At 40.4% G+C, this 19,174-nt stretch overlaps 1 protein-coding gene across 2 annotated transcripts in view; it reads left to right on the top strand.

Moving 5' to 3' along the window:
• LOC149025170 (CBL-interacting serine/threonine-protein kinase 24-like) overlaps positions 1-18,955 on the top strand; it is a 59,567-nt gene extending 40,612 nt beyond the window's left edge. For both annotated transcript variants that reach the window (XM_089145398.1, XM_089145397.1), the window contains 7 exons: positions 1,270-1,359; positions 2,459-2,581; positions 3,004-3,123; positions 15,418-15,534; positions 17,118-17,174; positions 17,279-17,353; positions 18,580-18,955. In XM_089145398.1, the coding sequence (XP_089001524.1) occupies positions 1,270-1,359; positions 2,459-2,581; positions 3,004-3,123; positions 15,418-15,534; positions 17,118-17,174; positions 17,279-17,353; positions 18,580-18,675 (678 nt within the window). In that variant the 3' untranslated portion in view covers positions 18,676-18,955. The remainder of the gene's footprint in view (positions 1-1,269; positions 1,360-2,458; positions 2,582-3,003; positions 3,124-15,417; positions 15,535-17,117; positions 17,175-17,278; positions 17,354-18,579) is intronic.
• Positions 18,956-19,174: the final 219 nt, after the last annotated feature.

The following is a 19,174-nucleotide window of genomic DNA, read 5'->3' as shown; positions in this document are numbered from 1 at the left end:
TGGATTTTTTTTTTAAGGGATGAATAAAATACTATTGAAAACCCTAAGAAGGGGAAAAGAAAGAGAATATACAAAAGCGGGGGAGAGGGGGTGGGGGGGGGGGACAACTAGCCATCAAGAGGGAGGCTGGAGGGAGGAGACTGAACCTCAGGTAACAAAAATGAGCATATTCTTTGGGTATCCAAAACAAGGGGGTGGGAAATATGTTGAAGTTTAGCCAAAACGTCACAGCAGATGGCTTTCAAAATCATGTCCAAGGACTTAAAGTGAACTTAGGGGCCCCTCCTAGGGTGTTTTAAAGGTCAAGTTGGGCTCAAAGTTGGTACTTAGCCTATTTTAGAAATTCTAAACACACTAGTGGCCTTAGATTTGTGAGAAAATAGCCTAAGTATGTGTTCTAACTTGACCCTAAGTTTGAAACCGAAATGATGCAGGAATGAACATGCAAGGTTATAAAACTATTATGATATATAAATTAAAAGTAGCTGATAAGATACATCAAATAACTTAAATACCAATAGTATTCCATCCATATTATGAGTACAATAGACATTCTCGACTCTTAAGAATATAATAATACAACCATCATAAGTTCAATATATATCATAAGTTTATAACATAAATGTTGGTTATGGCTCATGCTTCACATTCTGTTGTTGACAACCTTCCCCCTGACGCACATGGGATCATGCTTCACATTTTGTTGTGGCTTAGGGAAGCTGTTGTTGAGAAGAGGTGACTATCCGGCAAAAAATGAATTGGGGAAGCTGTTGGTGAGTTGGGAGGCGAGATCTCGACTTGTCTCGATTGAAACTTTGGTTTTAATAGAATGGGTGGACCAAGATCTGGGGTCGAACCGTGATCTCAGTTGAGATTTTGCATTTCATGGGACTCGCCTTAGATCTCATCTCGAGACCTCACAGAAGCAAGATCTCGAGCGTGATCTTGAACCATTTCTTTGTTTCAAATTTGTTTTTAAAAAAATGTGAAGTTCCAAGCTGTCAAAAATATTACTGTTATTATTATTCTTTTAGAGAGTCCATAATTGTAGAAACTGAAAGGTCAAATGAATAGATTTTTCAGCAATGCCTAATTTGTAATATGCATTTATTGGAAGTTGGCTTCTCAAAATCTGCTTTCTACCAAATTGGTTTTGACATGCATACATGGATCAGATGTTTTTGGTCACTTGTAAAGTAGGAGAATGAGAACCAAGATGTATACTTTGGCCTGATAATATTTTGGCAATTCTCTCTGGTTCTTTTGTAGATTAATGCAGCAGAATTTACCTGCCCACTGTGGTTCTCACCGGAGGTGAAGTCATTGATCAATAGAATTCTTGACCCTAATCCTAAAACTGTGAGTATGCTGATCATTGTCCTTATTACTTGCTTCCTCTCTCGTCTGTGTGTTTATGTGGCATTTCAAGATGGATTGTTAGAACTGTACAGCTTCATATTTTTCAAGATAAATGGGAGGTTACCTCACCCCCATTTTGACCTGTGCTGTAAACGAAGTATTCCTGTTTAATTTGATTGATTTCACATATATTTTGATAATCATTTCAGTTTGCTTAAAAATTTTGGCAAATTTTTTGAACCGTGATCTTGGTATTCATAGACTGAACTGCAAATTGATTTCATTGTGTGAGAATTCTACTTGGATTATTAAAACTGTACATATTTCATGCTTCCAAGCTCAATGAACAGTTACCAAGGTTCAAAATTTGAATTTCACCCCGTTTGATCTCTGCTAAGACTGAAATATTTTGGAGAAATTCTAGAAAATTTTCTCATTTGATTATTGTTCCATTTCAAGTTCTTACAAAATGATGTATTTTGATAATTTCTGAAGTTCTGCAGACAATTCAAACCATGATATTTACCTGCTACTTAGTAGACTGAATTTGAATATTTACCTGCTACTTATATGGGTGAAATATTGGTTCTTTTTCTTAAAAGAAGAACCTCAAATGGCCATCAGTTTTCTAATATAAACAACCAGGCATGGATTTACAGAAAGCAATGAAAAAGAAGAAGAAATTTCACATCAGGGTCAATCTATTAGGAATAGGGTTACATAGTTATGGTTCATTCACATTAACCTCTAATTGAAGAAAGGATCTGACGAATCCAATAGATAGGAAGAACGTATCTTTGTTATCCTGATAGCAAATGAAAATATTACTAGAAACAGGAGTTGTCCCAACCGTATACTAAATAATGCTCATAGGAAGCAACAGCTGCTCTTAGTCAGAAGTACTGGATTAGATGATGGTCAAATTGTTTGTACATGGGAAAGGAAATAGTTTTCTTCCCCTTCTTAATGGGCCACAAATAATCAGATTTACTGAAACTTAGCTTGCCATCTACTTTTGATGCTATTTTTTGGTCCCTGAAACACAAACTTCTCTTCGTGCTTCTTTCACTTATCATGGTTTGTTCCCATGGTTATGCAGCGAATTCGAATAGAAGAAATGAAAAATGATCCATGGTTCAGGAAGAACTATCTGGCTGTCAAACATGTGGAAGATGAAACAGTAAATCTGGATGATGTTCGTGCAGTTTTTGATGACATTGAGGTTGGTGTTTGTTTGTTTCTTTGGGTTTCTGGTGGTTGTATTCCATCTTTCATTAACAGTCCTTGAATACAACGGCATTCAATTGAGGCTTATCCCATCTAACTGGAGTTAGCCACATGAATCCTCTTTCACCATTCTACCTTAGAAAAAGTAAAATATACAGGATTGATGCTAAATGGTTTTCCTAAGGTTTTTAACATGCTGGCTGTTCACTATACCCATCAAGCTTCCTTTAGCTATGTTGGGACCAGCAACTGACAAAACACAGGCAGATTTTTGTCAATCATCAAGAAACATCGAGGGGATCACAATGTGGGAAATATATGCTGATGTTGTTTGCATCTGTTTTTATCATTAATGCTGCACTGCTATGTGCATCAAATTATTAATATATTATGAGATAGTTCTGTGATTTCTTGCAGGGTAACTTTGTTTCTGAACAGTCAGAAGGCATTGAAAAGGGTCCTCTGATGATGAATGCATTTGAGATGATTACCCTTTCCCAAGGGTTAAATCTATCAGCACTGTTTGACAGGCGCCAGGTATAGCTTCATGCTTTCAGAAATTTCCAGAATCTAGAGGCAAAATTTAGTTGTAACATTAACTATTGTGACTGGCTTCTAAAATATTACTTCGCAGTTGATTTCTGTGCAACCTTGAAAATGCACTCATTAGATTTTTGAGGACTATGTCACACTTATATAGGAGTGTATTATCTGCCCAACTGGGAAATGGAAAACCTTGAATCAATTAAAGGTCTACTGGAGAAAGCTTGGTTGTTAGGTTAAAGAAAAACCAGAGAAGTCAACAATGATGAGATGTCATTGGTGTTGGAGAAAAAAGCTATTTGTGTTGAGTTGTGGTCCCAGTTGGCATTAGATTGGAAGATGGTTCATGAACAAGAGCTTGAACTCGAACTGAGGGCCCAACTCACTACCCCAAATAACTGTCAGTGAGATATGGATGAGTTGGTGCATTTTTTTTGGGCCAACTCAAATGGCTATCTGTAGGTTTTTGATGGGCGATGGGGCTGAAACTTAGTGTATAGCCTATTTTAGGCCTTTTGAACACAATATCACTGTTAGATTTATGAAAATTAAAGTCTAAATTACAGTTTGATTGTGGACCATAGGTTGTAATAATCGCTATGATAAACTAAAAGTCTCATATACCCTATCCTACAAATAATTTAGTAATAAAGAGTAATCAAATCATACGTATGTAAAACAAATTCGCTAAACATTAGAAATATTCAAATTAAAATTTCTTGGGTGTGCTTGAAAGTAGGCTAGATGTAGTCTTGTAGTCACAATCATCCATAGGGGCCAACTTTGATGAAAAATTTGGTGAAATATTGAATCAAGGGGTGAAGGACACAACTTCCTGCAAAGCAAATAGAACTCAATCAAGTTGAGCCAAGATAGCTCTAACTTGATTGAGTTCTGGAGGTATTCATATATCAAGTTGGGTGGATTTCTGGTTGAATCAATATCTCAACTTGGCTGAGATATCTCACGAGATATTGCACCTTTTTATTTTTCCTAGGATCTTGTCTTGCCTGTTGGGAAAAGTGTGATATCTCATGAGTACTAAATCTATGGATTGGAGTCCAAAAATCTTCATTGTTGAAAGTGGGGTTGGTTGGTGACACCATTCTAGCTTGTGTTAAACGAGCAGCTTCCATGAGTTTTTTATTATTATTTTTTTAATATTTATTATTATTATATATAAATTCTCCATTTCGTTTTTGGAGCTAAAGAAGTAGTGCCTGCTTTTGATACGATATTCCCCCCTCCCCACCCCCCAAACCTTTAGCGAACAGGAGAATATATTGTCGATCAACATGCCCTGGTTCAATCCCTGCTTCTTCCAGGCTGGCTAGTTCGATAGATTTTAGCTTTTTAAAGGTCAGTTAATTCTGTTGCAGAAAGCCCGTCTGTTTTCTCAACTGTGCATGTAGCCTTCATCTAGGAGTAAGCGGGATGTCAAGTTAGTTAAGTTTAAGGATGCTGGTCAGTGATTAGCGGAAATTAGAGGAAGGAGTGAGCCGTTATTCAACCTCTGTAGCTGTATTTATCAGTCAGAGAGACCTCAACGGGATCAATGATGGCCAAGCCTTGTCCAAAAGACATTCTGAACAAACCATCAACCACTTGAGCAAGAACTTCATTGAATACAAAGCACAATCTACAGCCATGGAAAAGACTTGTGATGCATTAGCATGGGCTATTAAGTGCCTTAGACACTACAGGCTTGCTCCTGCCTAATCGCTTGAGGCGCTGGGGGATGCCAAGATGGTAGAACAGTAATAATAGTTTGAGAAAAGAGTTAAATTCGGTGGAAGCTAGCTTGCTTGTTAAAGGTGCTTGCCTGCAGCTATTTGTAGCTATAGAGTTCTGCCTAACAACCAATTGTGCTACTTTTAATCCTTAGCATCAACTGAGTGCTCTTCAGTGAGTGTTGTCATCTTCCAGTCACATCTGTACATTGCAGGAAATTGTTCAACGATAAAACATCAAGTTTCTGAGTTTGAATAAGAATAAGACATTACCCTACACATTTTGCATCACGTTCCAGTGGATAAAAAACTCATATTCATTGTCCAGGGTATATCTTTAGGCAGCCCCTGCATTTAGGCCTCAAGCCACTTCCATACTGAAATTTTTCTGCCTTGCCCTTGATGTTTAACACCATTTACTGAAAACTTGAAACGTCCATTTGCCCTCCTTACTTGTACTCATAAAAGTTAAGATGTCCATTTCAGCTCTCTCCAAAATCTTCATAGCAGGGAATTGGTATCATTCATGGAAGAAGCTGAGGAGAAGAAAAAAACCAATGGGATTTGAGAGTGCTAGAAAACGATTTGGGCATTAAATATTTCAAGGAAGAGAAAAGAGAGAAGAGATGGAGAGGACTAGGTTGTGTTACAAGGGATAGCAGCCTTCTCTCTTGCGACAACCCCCCCCCCCCCCCCCAAAAAAAAAAAAAAAAAAAGAGAAGTAAAAAACATAGTCCTTGTTAATAACAAAGAATGGATAGTTTAGGAAAGATTAATATTTACTCAATTGATTAAAAATAGAAAGAAAATAGTCTAATTTATTTAGCATATGCCAAAAATAAATAGAAGTTTAATTTTCTATTTCTTATTGCGTAAGTGAGGGTATTTATGTACTAGTATTCTTTCCACTTTATTATAAATAAAAGGCTTGGGATCATACTAATTAATTCAAGTCATTCTACCACAATCGACTTTCTCAAGTCGACTAGGAAAAAGAAGAAAAAAAAGTAGAAAGGGAAAGATCGATCGCGCTTGACTCTCAAATCTCCACCACCACCGCTGCTACACCACCTGAACTTCCATTGCTGACCTGCATTCATAATCGCAAACCATCACCTCGCCTAAAACATTATCAATACTTGTCTTCTACCATCGCCACCTCCCTAACTTCCATCGCTTGACGTGAATCCCTTCCACCTCGTATACCTTGAAAACACCATCTTCCTTGCTCCAGATAGTATAGCAAGGTCCCTGCAACTCATCCTTTTTGCCTTTATTTCTCCTCTTTCTAAACCTATAAGAAGAACAAAGAAAACTGAGCCAATGAACCCATAGACCCAACCCAACCTGAACCTTTAAGTCCTATGATTTTTGGTTTTGTGCCATTAGTCCTATGATTTCTGGTTGTTTGCCTTATAAGCCCTTCTGTTAGCCTGCAATGACACATTAACTCCTCTAATTCTGGTTTTTGCCTTCCAGCACCCCTTAAAAAAAATTCCGATCGAAACCTGTGGGCTGTAAATGAGTGTTTGTGGTTAAACAAAATATGGATGGATCGGTAGACAAGTTGAAGGATAGACTAGTTGCAAAAGAGTTTACCCAGACCTATGGGATTGATTATTAGGAGACTTTTACCCCTGTTGCAAAACTGAACACTGTCAGAATTTTGTTTTCTATAGCTGTGAACAAAGACTGGAACTTGCCCCAACTGGATGTAAAGAATGCCTTCTTCTATAGGGAGTTGGAAGAGGAAGTCTATATGGAGATCCCATATGGTTACTCTGATAACAATACTGTAGGGAAAGTTTGTCGATTGAAAAGGTAAACTTATGGGTTGAAATAGTCTCCTAAATGCTGCTTTAGATGCCTCTAGAAGATAGTGACCTCTATTAGGCATAAGCAAATTAATGCTAATTATACACTGTTTGTTGGGAAGTTAAGTACCAATATCACACTTCTCATTGTTTATGTGGACGATATTGTCATCACAGGGAATGATGGTGAGGAAATACAAAGGTTGAAGGATTTTCTTGGCAATGAGTTTGAGAATAAAGATCTAGGGAAGTTACAGTACTTCCGAGGAATTGAGGTGGCTTGATCAAAGAAGGGTATGTACCTATCCCAGAGGAAGTATGTTCTAGATTTGTTATCAGAAGTAGAAATGTTGGGGTGTAAAGCAGTTGATACCCTTATTGAGGCTGGAAGCAAACTTAAGGAGAAGTAAGGGAGAACCAGTGCATAGAGAAAGATATCAAAGGCTGGTAGGGAAGCTTATTTGCTTGTCCCACATTAGGCCAGACATTGCTTATGCTTATGGATAGTGTTCTAGTTCATACATAATCCATATTCAACTCATATGAAGGTTGTTTCTAGAATACTGCAATATTTGAAGGGAACTCCTGGAAAAGGAATATTTTGTCACCCACTGATAATCTAAGGGTAGAATCATACACTGATGCAGACTGGCTGGGTTTCCTAACATAAAGTTAATTTCAGGTTATTGTTTCTTTGTTGGAGTTAATCTAGTTACTTGGAGGAGTAAGAAACAGAATGTGGTAGCTTTATTTAGCACAAAAGCTGAATATAGAGGTATGGTTTGTTGGAGTTAATCAAAAGGTCTGCTAGAAGATATTGGAGTTCAAGTTCCAAACCCTATGATGTTGTATTAAGACAAAAAAGCTGCCATTAGTATTGCCAATAATCTTGTGCAACATGATCGAACTAAGCACATTAAAATTGACAGGTTTTTTTTCCAAAGGAAAGCTGGAGCAAGGGATCATTTGCATGCCTTTTGTGAGTTCTGGAGACCAAGTGCCTAATGTTTTCACTAAGGGTTTGAAGGAAGGAGATTTTCTTCCTATTGTAGGCAAGTTAGACATGACTAATATCTATGCCTCAACATTAGGGCAAAGAGTGTTGGTTGAGTTCTATTAGGAGTTCAATTATGTTAGGAGTTGTGGTGCATGTAATTTTATTTCTTATTGCCCAAGTGAGGTTATTTATGTAATAGTACTCTTTCCACTTTATTATAAATAAAGGGCTTGGAATCATACTGATTTATTTAAGCCATTCTACCACAATTGACTTTCTCAACACTATGGTAACACCACAACTGAGTTGGTCTTCATACAGTGGTTGCCACTCAAGTGGTACATCATGCAACTTTTCACAACCATGAAACAAAATTCTAAGGACATACAGAATAACTACAATTTCTTCAATAATGGCTGCAACTCATCCACCATTAAAAGGTGAAGAAAGAAATCAAAGAGGCTAATATCCTGGAGAGCCATCCTTTGGTAAGCTTTATGTCTGATTTCAGCTTTTCTTTGTCTTCATTGCTCCTCCTTTGGAGTATTGAACACAACATAGAAAGGTTATTTTGGGATTTCGATAATAAGGTTATTCCAGTCAGTTTACCAATGATAAGGTAGTTTCACCATTTGGAAATAGTTAACTAGATGATGTCATCACTTAACTTTGAGCACTTAACAAAGTGAACCTATGGTAATGAATTCATAACAACCAGGGTGGTTGAAGAAATTTTGAGAGTACATGGTGTGACTGGCTTGAGGCTAAATGCGTGGGTTCTTCATGGAATATACCCTAAGGTTAGGGTGTAAACGGATTGGACAGTGGTAATACCATATCCACATCTTATTATATTCGAACGGATTCGGATGATAATCTGATAGTTTTTCTCTTGAATAGATTCTTCTAAATGGGAATGAATACAGATTAAATACAAGTTTTTGTCTACCTGGTAACATCTTTACCACTTTATTTGTGAGGGTTTGGTTCAAAATTTAAGAATTTAGCAACTTTGGTAGTTATTTTAGTAGAAAACCAAGAAATATATTCAAAGAACTCAAGTAAAAAACATATAAAAATAAGAAAAACAAATCCAAATAAGCAACTTAATCAGATAATTTTATCGGACGGATAATAACCAATTAGAAAGGGGTATACCATATCTGCATCCTATTAGTAATCGGACTGATTCGGATACCCCTAAATGCGGATGTGAATTCGGGAGCGGGTTTTAGTTATCCATTTACAAGCCTACCTAAGGTTAATGCACAACCATTCATAAGAGTTTTTCAACTATTCCTTTCCTTCTGGCATTTCAGATTTCTGGAAGTAAAAGTGGCAGCTGATCAACTATAATTATCCATTTTAACCTTTCATTCCTCTTCTGAAGACAATGGAATAGTTACTTGATCTCAAGAGCTGTAATGACAGGTTTAGAATTAATTTCCTGTTTTATTTTCTTATTTTTTTTTTTTTTTTGGGGGGGGGGGTGGGGGTAGTTAAAAATTTGCTGTTTTAGTGTAACACCTACAATATCATCATAGAAATGACTGGAATAAAATCAAACGATCTCATTAATTGTGCTAGCTAGCTTAAGAGAAGTGAGAAAATATATGCATAGCTTAGGCCTTGTATCTAGCATGGTCTCAAACAGAGCTGATTGGAAGGCAAAAATCTGTATAGTCGACCCCATTTAGTTGGGACAAGGCTTGGTGATGATGATGATGATGATTAATTGTGCTGGCTAATGGACAAGAGTTGGCTACCCTGTCCCTTAAAATTGTATAATTGAAACTGGTGTTTATCCCTCATCTGGCAAGATAAATACTATATGATTCGTTCTTCATCTACAAGAAATCAATAAAAACATGATTTCTGGCCACATTTGAGCAATATAATTTTCTACAAGTGTGGATCTACATAGTGCTTATGATGCAGGTATCAAATTGATGTAGGACAGCCCTAGAAAATAGGGTATTCTACAAGAAACAGGATCCTAAGCCAACTAAGACAGTATGAGGGATGAGGTGAGGGGGTTTGCACGGCACATAATTGAATTCACACTTGGAGACAATATGGAATTAAAATTCAGCAAGAAAGATTATAAGTAATGTGTAAATATCTAAAGTCTCAAGAGAAAATTTTAGAATCCTTATGTGATTAATCCACGCTACTAGGCAAGGGGGTTAGGGGCATTACATTCAAAGACAAAAAAAAAAAAAGCTAGCCATAATACAATCAACTTTGCTCAGTATAGGTGCAAGGTTTACATCCAATGTAGAAAGACAAAAGGAAAACTCAAACCCTTGAACCCAATCCAACCGACAATTATTCTAATGTTTGAACAAGAAAGCAGCAAAGCAGGATTGTAAGATGGATTTAGCAGCAAATAGATATAACTACTAGAAACAGGCTGTAGAAACAATGTAATCAGCAGCAGCAAAAAGAGAGAGAGAGAAGTGCAAATAAGGTGAGAGTCGTCTGCTCAGCCCTGCTGCCTGCAACTCAGAAAGTCGTCTCTGCTTCCACCGACGAATCGAAAGCTTCCTCCATTGTGATTGCTGCTTCCAAAATTTCTGATGACACGACAGCCTCTGTTCAATCGCTGGAAATGGTAAGAACTGAAGCTGCGACCATGATCCCTGCCATTCTCGGTTCCAAATCCTCATCAATTGCCTTGGTCAGGACCACCGAAACCCTGATAACCCAGTCGCTGATCCCTGCTGAACCCACCGTCACCGACCTCTTTTTATTCCATCACCCTTTTTTTAATATTACCTCATCACCCTCCACTCTTAACCTCTAACCCAATACCCAATGAACTCTCCCATAAGCCCAAGCCCACTTCACGCAGACCAGCTCCCATCAACAACCCCAAGCCTTTTTCCATTGGGTTAAAATCTCTTACCATCTTTGGGCCTCCCACTACCATACCTAATGGGCCTTCAAAACCACCAAAACACCTTAAACATCTTAATATCTCTTCAAAAGCCCTCTCCAATGTTAATGGCCTTGATGAGCTCCCCACGGCCTGTGAAACTGACACCCCAAACCCCCTGCACGTCCCCATCTCATTTCACACCCCTCACCCTGGCCCAGCCCAACATCCAAGAAAACTAATCCCATCACCCTAATCCCTCTCCCCAAATCCCAGCCCGCTTCTAACACCCATATAACCATTCCCTCCACCAGTGTTACTTCTAACAACCTAGTTCCCGACACCCCCTTAGCCAACATCTCCACTTTCAAAACAATCCAACTCACCTCTCCTGGCAGTGTTTCCCCTTAAAACAAAAGCTACTTTGCCCCCCTCGACCCCTCATCCCCTTCTTCTAGCTCATCTATAGACCCTGATATCTTTGAAACCCCTTCACCTCTCAACTCCCCCTTGTGTGAGATTCCCTCTTCTTGCCCCTACCCCCTACCCCCTATAGTGAATGTGATGCCCCCCTTTGTGTTTATAATGTCTGATTTCTTTATTTGGAATGTTAGGGGGCCTAAACTCCCTTGCAAAACAAGCAGATGTTAGAAACACCATCAAAACAGCTAAGGTTTCCTTTTGTGCCCTACTTGAAACTCATGTCCATATGGATAATGCCCATCGAATTGCTCGGTCTATTGCCCCCTACTGGTCTTTCATATCTAACTCCTCCCCTTTTATCAATGGTAGTTTCTGGATTCTTTGGGATCCCTCGAGATTCCAAAACTCCCTCCTTAGGTCCTCTCCCCAGCTCATGCATCTGAGTATCCTAGACAATCTCTCCTCTCCTCTCCTTTCCTTCTCACCGTAATCTATGGTTTCAGCCGCTCTGCCCACTGCACCCCCCTTTGGGATGATATTAGAGCCATCTCTTCTTCCTCCCTTGATCTACCTGCATTGTTGGTCAGGTCATCCCCTTTCCTAGCATCATCGTCTCTCTGGTCCAGCTAGAATTGCCTCAAAGTTGGATTGCTTCCTAGCAAATCCTTCTTGGCTCTCCTCCTTCCCCTTTTCCCATGCTTTCGCTAACTCCAATCTTTCTGATCGCTCACCTTGCTTCATCCAACTTTCACCTCCTTCCTCCTTTAGCCCTAAGCTGTTCAAATTCTTTGATATGTGGACTACTGACCCTTCCTTCATTCCCATTGTTTGCGAAGCCTAGTCCAAGCCGGTCCACTGCCACTCTCTCCCTCTTATAGCCTTTGCCCGCAAGCTTTGCAACACTAAGGAAGCCCTTAAATCTTGGAAGAACTCCTTTGGCATTATTACCTCTAGGGTCACCTCCTGCAAATATAACCTTCTTATCACTCAATCCCTTCTTCAAATTGACCCTGCAAACCCCGCCCTGGCTGAGGATGAGAAAGCCTTTTCCTCTGATCTCTCTCTCCTCCTCATCGCTGTAGAAAGCTTCCTTCGTTAGAAAGCCAGAATCAAATGGCTTGACCTCAGAGATTCCAATTCAGCCTATTTCCACCGTTCTCTCAAAGACCGAAATAATTTCAACTCCATCCCTTCCCTCATCACCATCAATGGTTCTTGCATTTCCGATCCAGCTAGCATTAAGGCTAAGATCGTCTCCTTCTTTTCCAATCTTCTCTCTCCCCCCTCCCTTCCTCCCCGCCTCCCCATTCCTCCCAATCTCATTAATAAAGATCCTTCTAATATCCCCTATTTGCGCAATCCCATCCACGGAAGAAATTCTTATTGCCATCCGCTCCCACAAGGCCAATAAGGCCCCAGGGCCTAATGGTTTTAGTATGAGTTTCTTCCTTGCCTCATGGGACTTCATTGAGAATGGTCTTATTCATGCCATCCGCAGCTTCTTTTTTAACCCCTCTCGACTCTCTTCCATCAATCAAACATTCCTTTGTCTCATCCCCAAGAAGCAAGGAGCCTCTTCCCTCTCTGACTTCCGCCCTATCTCCCTCTATAATCTCATCTATTAATTCATCTCCAAAATCCTTGCAAATAGGCTCAAAGCGGCCTTCCCTTCTCTTGTGAGTCCGAATCAATCAGCTTTTATCTCGGGCCGTAGCATTGCGGATAACATTCTCCTATATGCAATGATTGTCCGCGGCTTTGATATATCTTCCCATTCCCCGACTGCTCTCCTTAAGGTTGATCTTCACAAAGCCTTTGACTCCATTTGCTGGGATTTCATCAATGAGGTCCTCCTTTCCATGGGTTTCCCTCTCCCTTTCATCCGCTAGATCGATGCCTGTATCTCCACCCCTCGCATCTCCGTCATCACCAATGGTTCCTCGGTGGGTTTATTCCCCTCCTGGGTTGGCATCTGCCAAGGTTGTCCCCTTTCCCCTTACCTCTTCTCTCTTGCCTTGGAAGTCCTCTCGTGCATCCTCCATTCCAAAACTGATCAACTCCTCATTTCCCCCATCCCTAAATGCAAGTCCCTTAATCTCACCCATTTTGCTTTTGCTGAAGATCTTATGATCTTCTCTAAAGTGGACCATCTCTCCGTCTCCTCTATCCTCTTGGCTCTCTCGCAATTTGAATCCATCTTTGGTCTTCGGGTCAATCTTGACAAGTCTACCATGTTCTTTTTAGGTATCCCTAATTTGCTCCGGGCCTCTCTCATCCAGCTCTCAGGTTTCTTGCCCGGATCCTTCCCAGTGGTTTATCTAGGTCTCCCCCTCATTCACGGTCAGCTCACTTGCCACCACTGCCTCCCAATGCTTGACAATATTAGTAAGAAATTGCAGCTTTGGAAGGGTAAGCTTCAGTCTTTTGCCGGTCGGGTCATTCTCATTCACTCTGTTCTCCAATCCACCTATCTTTATTGGTGTGGAATCTTTTTAATTCCCAAATCCAACATCCACGCGATAGAATCTTTATTTTGTGCCTTCCTTTGGAAAGGGTAGGAAGCCTCGCGCTTCATCCACCCGGTCAATTGGTCTTCCATCTGTTGCCCTACCTCCGAGGGTGGCCTGGGAATCCGCCGGATCTCTGATGTTAACTTGGCCTTCTCAAGCTTATCTGGAAGATTGCCTCAAAGCATGACTCTATTTGGGTTAGGTGGGTCTATTCTTCCTTCCTCCGGTTGGATTCCTTCTGAACTGTTCCTATGCCTGCCAACCCTGTCTGGAGGAAAATCCTTTTACTCCGCCCCCATGCCATCTCCGCCATCTCTATCTCCATGTCTACTGGCTCCTCCACATCCTTTTGGCTAGACCCGTGCATCCAATGGGCATTCTTTATAACCATTTTGGTCCTCGCACTGTCTATGATACCCGCATTCCCAAATCCACCCCCTTGTCAGCTTTCATTTCTTATGGCTCATGGACCCCCTCCCCCCTACCCATTCTCTCTCAGGTTTGGGAATCTCTTCCTCGTCTCTCTAGCTCCTCTTGTGACCTTCCCATTTGGCTCCCCTCCCCCACCAAATCCTTCACCACGTCTTTGGCTTGGAACCTCCTCAAATCCCACAACCCCAAACCCCCTTGGCCCCCTTTGGTTTGGTTCAAAGGCTACATTCCCCGACACTCCCTCACCCTTTGGAGAGCTCTCAACCTTGTCCTCCCCACCCAATCGTTCCTTTCTGGCCGCCACATCCCTGTTAACCCAAGCTGCATCCTTTGTGGTGTGGAAAACCTTGAGCACTTATTCTTTTCTTGCCCTTTCTCCAGATCCATCTGGGGAAAAGCCCTTACCTCCATATGGCCCCATTCGGGGGTTTGAGGCATTGGTCTTGGATTTTCAGGTTCTTCCGCTCGCGGGGTGCGGTCGCCGGCCACCACCTTGGGGGGCGCTCGGGTTTCCAATCTCGCCTGCGGATTTGGTGCTCTTTCGTTGTTTTTGGGTGGGGTTCCCCCCCTTTTTTTTTTTTTCCCCGGGGGGGGGTTTTTTTTTTTTTTTGGGGTTTTTTTTTCCTCTTTTTTTTTTTTGTTAAAGCCTTGTTCGCTTGTTTTTTTTTTTTTTTTTTTTTGGGGGGGGGTTTTTGGTGGTTGGGTAGGCATTTGGGTTTGAGGATAGATCAGATTATGCAGTGGGGTGGCTCTGGGCCAGAGATCCGTAGGTCTGGGGGGGGAAAGGGGGGGGGGAGGAAGGGGAGGCCCCGGGAAACCCACCCCGGGCTGAGAGGGGGTGGATTTTGAATTTTCAGAGCGATGCAGTAAAGGGGTACACTAACTGTAAGTAGAGGGACTTCCACCAGGTAACAATTTCTTTGTTTGATGTTTTTTTTTTTTTTTTTTTTAATTCTTCATAAGTCTTCTTTTCTTTGCAATTAAAGGTCTATTTATAGCTTGGCTAAAGCTTTGCAATAATAGAAACTTAGTAGACCAAAAAAGAAAAACTAATATCTTAGTAACTAATAACAATAGAATCTTATGGATTACCAAAAAACGACCATAGAATTTTAAGGAAATAGAAACTACTAGGCTTTATATTTCAGCCAAATGCATAAATAACTAAAATAGAGACTACCAAAATAGAAACTAAACTAAGCTCCTCCATCTCCCAAGAATAAACCTTCATCAAATCTGATCTTGGGCCCACAAAATCTTCTATGAATATTCCCAATATGCCAAATAATGTGATGTGAACTGTTCACGTGAACGGTGACTCACGTGAACAGTATTTTGGCCTGTCTTTTTCATGTTTTGAGGTGGCCTTTGGTGCTGGTTTGAATAGATTCCTGGCTGGTTGTCTTGCATCAGCTTAGTGTTTCAGCTACTTTTTCATACTTGTCTTATGCTAGTATGTCAGCTCATTGACTCATTTGTGTTGGGAAATCTCTCTTTTTGGCAGGACTTTGTAAAACGACATACTCGTTTTGTCTCTCGTAGACCAGCAAAAGACATTATATCAACTATTGAAGCAGTTGGTATATCCATGGGCTTCAAGGTCCACGCGCGTAACTACAAGGTGAACCTTCTCATGTATACGTTTTGTTCATATATGAGGTTTCTTTGTGATAATATATCTGAATTGATGACTGGAAGTTTGGACCATTATTTTCTGTAAATGATTTCGATGAACCAAGAGGGAAACTACCTTTCCTTCACAGTGATGGCATGGCTTTATAGATTCTAGAATAATTTTCACCCTGTATTCAGTCACCACCCCCCCCCCCCCACCCCCCCCCCAAAAAAAAAAAAAAAAAAAAGCCCTCTGGTTGGTATGTTAAAGAAAAATGTCCTTTCATCCTTTTTCTAATGGTTTTACTTAACTAAGATCAGAAAGAAAAGCACCTGGTTATTTGAAATTTGAACAAAATTTCACCAGATCAGGAAGGATAGAATCTCAATGATTTGAGCATGAACCTTGATTTATACTTCTTGTCATAATCCTTTTCCTTTTGGTTTGATACCAGTTGATAAGAAACCAGCTACTCCCTCTGCCGAACCCTACAACTGAGCTCCTCTTCTGGTGCGATATACCTGCAACTACCTTACAATCCTCACACAACTCACTCATTCTGCAAATGAATGGGATGAACAGGGATTCTGAACAAGGGAAATACTTCAATCAACTCCCAATTAAGGCCAATATGCCATACAATATCTCCCCCAGAAACCCTGCAAATCCTATTCTACTTGCCCAAGCCTGAGTCTCTTCCTCTCCCCTGCGAGCATAGCTCGCCCCTCCATTACTCACTTCTTGCCAGCCTCCTACCCCAGCCTTCCTTCTAATATAACCAATATCCTGACTAACTACTTTCCACGTAGGCCGTACTCTGTAAACGGTACCAGAATGAAATGTGGCTGCTCTGCAATGAACCACTGCCACTTGTCCTTGTCCCTCACATATTCATTTGGGTTTGATACCCTACAGCCCCTTTATCCCCCTATGGGGTACTCCACGATATTGGTGTCTTAACAGAAACTTTTGGCTGAGGGGCAGCAATGTTGCTTAGGAAGATTGGTACTGCCTCTATTTGCATGAAGTACATAGTCCAAAAGTAATTTCAGGAGGGTCAAATGTACTGCAGAGATGTTTCCAGACTTGAACCCATGATATTCATGATTTAAGTCCCATTCAATAAATTGATATGCTCAAATTTCTGTCATTTGGGCGACAAGCAAGTCGAATTGAGAGATTCAAGTTTCGGAATATCAATGAATATCGACAGATTGCACTGGGTAAGGATTTGGATATCTCCAGTTACTTTTTGGATCTGAATATGAGCAGTTTCACAAATATATATCAGTACATTAGGGAACTTTGCTGAACACTGCAATTTTCTTACAGTCCAGGCTTAAATTCCACTTTGATATTTATCGGTGTTTTGTGATAATTAAACGTTAAGGAACTGTGCTGAACACTGCAATTTTCTTACAGTCCAGGCTTAAATTCCACTTTGATATTTATCGGTGTTTTGTGATAATTGAACTTACCTCTTTTCCATCATTGCTGCTAATCTTTGACTGCTACTTGATGAGTTGGTTGCAGTTAACTAATTTCTTGTCCAATACCATTATTAACCTAATCTGATCATTTTGTGGCAGGTGAGGTTCGAAGGAATATCTGCAAATAAAGCGGGACAGTTTGCTGTTGCCCTAGAGGTGATTTAGCGTCTTAGATTTGCAATACTTTAACAGGCTCTCCACGTAGAGCCTTTGGCTCCAGTAAAGTACTTTTGCTAAAAGAGTTATTATTTCAATGTCAGATTTATGAAGTTGCTCCTTCCCTTTTCATGGTTGATGTTCGAAAGGCTGCTGGTGATACATTTGAATATCATAAGGTTGGGTGTCTTGTTCTGGATATTTTCCTTATAAGAATTCTCATTTATGTTTGAATGCAGAAGCTAAAATTGCAAGATGAAGAAAATATATTTAGTGTTTATGCTGTTACAGTAGGGTAAAGGCCATTATTGTTATTAAATGAGTATTAGTTACCTTTGATTCAGAGGTACTCCTACTGTGACTTGGGTGCAACCAAGAGATCAGTATCAATCAGGTACTTGCCTTTCTTGACTATACATTAAGCTAGGCAAGAGATGCCCAGCAAGCACCCGAATGAAATCGATCTTTAATTGTTGTTTGCATGTTTAGATTATGATGCACCACCTGTACCATTGACAACATATATGTTGACTGTATTGCTATCACATGATCAATATATCTTATAGGTTAGGCTTCTTGTGGAACCAATTCAGAAAATGAGTGGCCCACACGCATATTTGCAATTGTCTGTGACACAAAGCTATAGAACTGTCTTCCATAACCTCTGCCCGGGATCTCATCTGCCCCCACAAAGCTATAAACAGTTCTCCATAGACTCCGTGTAGAATCGCATCCGCCCCCATCACCTAAGGCTTTTGAGCTAATCTAATCTGGTTCAAAGGTCATGTCCGTCCCCAAGCCTCAATTTGCTTGGAGAGTCCCTTCCTTCTACCTTCCCACCCAATCCCTCTCATTGGCCACTTAATTTAAGATTTCCCGCCTGCATCTTTTGCCCTTAGATGGAAGACACAACCCCCCCCCCCCCAACCTATTCCTTCCCACCCCTTGCCTACATCCATCTAGAACTGTCCACTTGCATCCCTTGGCCTGGCTGCAAGCACCCCCTATCCCTTTGAGACTGAGTGTTGATGGCTTATCTCTACTTTTGGAGGCTCATCAATTGCTGACACATTGGAGAGCTGATGTTTGATGCTTTTATTGCTCATGTTTGGATGGAGTGCAACATTTGTTGATGGACTGCCAAATCCAGATTTCTTGACTAAGATTTGGAAGGCCATCTGCAAGGATGTTAATGATGTTAACTCCAAAGTCTCACCTTCTGGCAAAACCGCTGATAGATTCCTCAAGGAACAAGCATATTGTCGTTACTAGGTTTTGGATGGTTCTTTGTCGATTCCTCCTAGGCACGCTTAGCTATAATATATTTTTATTCAGCCCAAAAAAGAAAAGCTGTATAAGTTATTTCAAATTTTCATAATAATTTTTTTTTGTAATTTTTCTGCAGTTCTACAAGAACTTTTGTAGCAAACTCGAGCATATTATTTGGAGACCGAAGGAGGGTGATGCAAATTCCAGTCTGTTCAGAACATTGACTTGCTGATCCAGATTCATGGAGGTGATGCAAATCGGTAAGCAGACCATGGCTGATTCTTTGACGCAAGTGTTCATTCACCATGGAGAATCTTCAGTCTCTTTGACGCAATTGTTCATTCACCATGGAGGATATTCAGTCTCTTTGACGCGAGTGTTCATTCACCATGGAGGATCTTCAGTCTCTTGACTACCGTATTTTAATATTCTATTTAGTCTATGCTTTTAGTGTAGCTTGTTGATCTGTGTTTTATATATCTTTTTTCTCAATGTTATATAAGACCACCTTTTCTTTCTTTCTTTTTTCTTTTTTTTTTTTTTTTTTTTTTTTTTTTGGGGGGGGGGGGGGGGTGTAACCTGTTATATAAGAACACTCGTTCCTACTACTCCACTGTATGCTCTTTTAAAAGAGGGGGGGGGGGGGGGTTATCGTACCTCTGTTGAAGTAAACATGCTATTTCGAGTCCATTAGGTTGCACAGGCTGGTCAGATGTCAGATGGATTTTCAT

The sequence above is a fragment of the Hakea prostrata genome, chromosome 2, assembly GCF_041222555.1.
Source record: "Hakea prostrata isolate BN-2017 chromosome 2, UWA_Hpros_2, whole genome shotgun sequence".
NCBI lineage: Eukaryota > Viridiplantae > Streptophyta > Magnoliopsida > Proteales > Proteaceae > Hakea > Hakea prostrata.
This window is presented reverse-complemented; position numbering and strand designations above follow the sequence as displayed.